This window comes from Buceros rhinoceros, unplaced genomic scaffold, assembly GCF_000710305.1.
Source record: "Buceros rhinoceros silvestris isolate BGI_N320 unplaced genomic scaffold, ASM71030v1 scaffold8259, whole genome shotgun sequence".
Classification (NCBI taxonomy): domain Eukaryota; kingdom Metazoa; phylum Chordata; class Aves; order Bucerotiformes; family Bucerotidae; genus Buceros; species Buceros rhinoceros.
Window position 1 is genome coordinate 8,121 of NW_010430964.1, and position 4,106 is coordinate 12,226.

The following is a 4,106-nucleotide window of genomic DNA, read 5'->3' on the forward strand; positions in this document are numbered from 1 at the left end:
ATCATAAGCTTCATCAGTGAGCAGGACCTATAAAATGTGCCAAGGCCAAAAGGCCGCTGATCACGCTGGGCAGCTGGGACTTCTTTGCATGGATCAGTTTGCAAGCTCAGGGATTGAAGCCTGCAGTTTCAAAACTGAAGATACTATGACCTTTTTTCTTTCTAAATAATAATCTCTTTTGATCTTGTTCTTCGAGCTAAGGAGATAATGAGGTTTTTATTCAAGAACAGTCTTTGAGTTCAAGAAACATGGAAAATGCTGAATCATGAAGCCCGAAAGCAAAGGCTCAAAAGAAAACAATTTTGCAACTTCAGCTACACCAGTCATAACCATCCAATGCTAATTGAAGATATTTTATTCACCAAAAATAAGCCATTTTTGGTGTATGCCATGGTTCCTGAAAAGCACATATTTTGTCAAAATAATCTTTATTTCTTTGATGCGATGAAATTTGTTTTTAATGAAGACAGTATATCATCATGTTTTTCACCTGATCTTGAAATGGCAATAAATCTTATTCACTTTGGTGAGCAGCGCTAACTTCACAGGAAATGGAGGACAAATTTAATTTTCTCTTTTAGAAACACATGCACTCACACATACACGCTAATTTAAATGTGATATGCTGCTATTTGAATACTACAAGTCTACCTCAGCACACAGAACTGCTGCCAGTAAAGTGTGGTCTGTCCACTGCGAGATCTGCAAGACAGCGTGAAGGACAGAAGAAACCTCATACAGCCACCCAGATCTAAGAGCTTATACCCGAGCCAGTAACTGAGGTTTTCTACCAGGTTCCTAATTTATGGCCACATGGAGTCTCAGACTGCCAGAGAATGAATGTATATGGTTGCAAAGTCATATTAAAACCTGCTTCACTATAAAGAAGACATAAATACATTTCATTTGTAGTCCTCATTTCTCAAAGGAATATCAAAAAGAGAAGCAGAACCGCAAGTTTTCAGGTAAGCAGTATTTCTTCATTTTCTATTTGGAGGGTTCAAGATGGCAGTGAAGAACTGATCAGCAGTGCAGGAAAAATAAACTGGGGATGAATCAAATATTCTAGAAAATTTCGTATGACTTAACTTGAAATATACCAGTGAGGGCCGTAACTGTGGGTGACAGTGGTGTTACTGAGCATCAGAGCAGAGAGAAAACATCTATGTCTCTAGCTTTTGTGTGAACATAAATTTGGATTTGTTTAAAAGAGTCTTCATAGCCTTTATCTAATGCATCTTTGACTGCAAAGTTGCTATACCAGAGCTAATATTTATGTTGAAAAGCATTAGTGTTTTAAACTAAGTTATGGGGAGTGCTCAGATTTCTCTCTGACATCCCCCTGGGTAACGAAGTGATACCCATCTTTCTGACTGGTTATGATCAAATAATTCCTGTTGTGACCCAGCTTGAATGACTGGCTTTGTCAGAGAAAATTTGTCATCTTCTGCCAGTAATTGGGATAATGCAGAAACATCCTTACAGGTAACATGCTAAATGCTGTTAACTGAATCACATCAAAACCTAATTCTATATGCATGATTTCCAGGTCCAAGTCTGCCTTTTTTTTTCTTTCTTTCTTTAAATGCTCTGACTTCATCCTGGATGTAACACTGATTTAGTTTAAAGTCTATTTCTGGGACAAGAAAGGAGGATTTGGGCTTGATAGTACCCCCTCTAGCACTTTATGAAGTCACAAAAATATTTTGTCAGATGGACAAGGTTAGGATCTGAAGGAGTGGTGCTCACCTGAGATGCTGAAGAACCATAGTGGCACGCCTCTTGCCTCACTTGAGATATGTGAAGGTTAGATATCCAGGTCTGAACTAGTCACCTTCGGCTGCCTTTGTTATCAGTGGGAAGAAATAGGTACACCGAAAGAGTAAATAATTTTTCTTAGAAACATCACTTACAGGAATATATATTATGTCCTGGAGGAACATACAACCTGGATGATAAAGGGGGGCTTAGGAGGATTGGCTTCACTTTCATCACCTAGCTTTCTGATATCTGAAGTTATATGAGATTATTTTCATCCTTGGTTACCATTCTTTCAGGCTAAAACACTACCAAGAAACATCTTGAACTCACTGTGGAGAGATCTAAATTGGCTACGGCAGGTGAGAAACCATTTCAGAGTCAAGTCTGTCTGGCTTGAATTTGCACAAAATGGGAAGCAAGATCAGTGCCTTCACTCTGTCTGTGCTTTCCCTCTTCCCTCTGTGCTTTGTGAAACAGTCTTTAATCATTTAAATCAGTTTCATGTCGCTATGAAGCTTGGGGTTTTGGTTGGTTGGGTTTTTTTTAAGAAAATGCATTATACAGAGTTTATACTCTGATTACTCTGAAAGAATAAGATCATATACAGTAAACAAGCCATGACTGTCAGGTTATGGGACCATCTGGTCCTGAGATCTTTATCTGAACCTAACATCTTTTGGCTGTCATGAAACCAGAACAACATCTCTGGTTTCATAAGCACAAATCACTGATTAGCTCAGATTTATGAAGATAAGACATGAGTATGGTTCCACCTTCTGAAAGGCTAAAACTCATTCACAGTTTTGCAAAATCTAAGCCCAAACCCTCTCTAGCTCTCTAAATGTTTACTTCCTACTCCTGAGGGTTTGTAGATAAGCGGTAACTATCTTCTTCAATGTATGAGGTTAAATAAAGCAAGAGTAAAATTAATCATTATCAAAAACTAAAAATAAAGGAGAGAGAAGGGTGAAATTAAACATTTGAGTAGGGTTATCTAGGTCAGAGCTGGGTATGTTAGCAAATCCCCATTCCCTCCCTCTACTGTGCCTTGTCAAACAACATTTGCTTCAGCAGTGGAAGATTTATCTGAATGCATTTATCCCAACAAATCAATTAAAACTAAACACCTGATTTTTGTAGAGCTTTAAGAAGATTTCTGCGATCATGGTATCTGAACACACCAGCAATTTTACTGCTCTGCCGGGCCACACAGACCCGATGGCAAGCTGCAAGGATGAAGAATTCTTACAGGTGAGATCCTATCTCTCTGTCCTTTATGGCCTAATCTTCCTGGTATGTTTCCCCGGGAACATTGTGACAATTTTTGTTTATTTCGTCAAGATGAGGCCCTGGAAAAGCAGCACCATCATTATGTTAAACCTGGCTGTCACTGACCTGTTGTATATAGCCACGCTTCCTTTCTTTATACACTACTCTGTTAATGGAAATAACTGGATTTTTGGAGACTTCATGTGCAAGTTTATTCATTTTTGTTTCTACTTCAACATGTACAGTGGTATTATCTTCCTTAGTTGCTTCAGCATCTTACGCTTTTTTGTAGTTGTCTACCCAATTAAATGCTTTTTTGTTCAAAACCGGAGATGGGCAGTGGCGACTTGCATAGTAGTTTGGATGATTTCCCTGGTGGTCATCAGCCCCTTGGGCATCTTGATTGCCACAAGGGAGATGCAGAATAGGACAATCTGCCCGGACCTGGCTTCTGCTGAGGATCTTGACACGAGTCGATGGTATAACTGGCTGCTGACAGTGTTTGTCTTCTTCTTGCCATTGATGACGGTGACTCTGTGCTATGTGCTCATTATTTACACCTTGGCTACTGGGCCCCACACACATGCTTGCTACAAACAAAAGGCTCGCAGACTTGTTGTCATCCTCTTGGTGGTCTTCTATGTGTGCTTCCTCCCCTTCCACATCTTTCGAGGGATTCGGCTGGAGCTTCGAGCACAACCAGTTAGCTGCCACTTGAAGAACACAATCCTTCTTATGTTGATAATAGCTAAACGTTTAGCAGCATTAAATACTTTTGGAAACTTACTGCTCTATGTAGTGACGGGAGACAGCTTCCAGCAGGCAATCCTCTCGCTCCTCAAGTTTCGGGCAAACAAAAACTTGAAGTAGAAGAGATTGGTGCCATCGAAGAGATATGGAGGAAGGATCCAAACCTGCCCTCGAACAGCCAGGTACAACCTGACATTACAGCATGCAGGTTAACTCTGCCAATGCCAAAGAAGAATTAATCTGTTCTGTGTTTTGGAGTTATAAATTGATCATCAAAAGAGGAAACTTATAATTTAAAATAAAAAAGATTTAAATAAAATATTAAA

At 39.5% G+C, this 4,106-nt stretch overlaps 1 protein-coding gene across 1 annotated transcript; it reads left to right on the forward strand.

Annotated features, from left to right (window-relative positions):
• The first annotated feature begins 2,925 nt into the window (after positions 1-2,925).
• Positions 2,926-3,900, forward strand: LOC104499693 (2-oxoglutarate receptor 1-like). Its single transcript, XM_010143236.1, has one exon. The coding sequence runs from the start codon at positions 2,926-2,928 to the stop codon at positions 3,898-3,900; it is 975 nt and encodes a 324-aa protein (XP_010141538.1).
• Positions 3,901-4,106: the final 206 nt, after the last annotated feature.

Coding starts and splice junctions, on each gene's coding strand:
- LOC104499693 (XM_010143236.1), top strand. CDS start 2,926: ATGGTATCTGAACACACCAGCAATTTTACTGCTCTGCCGGGCCACACA.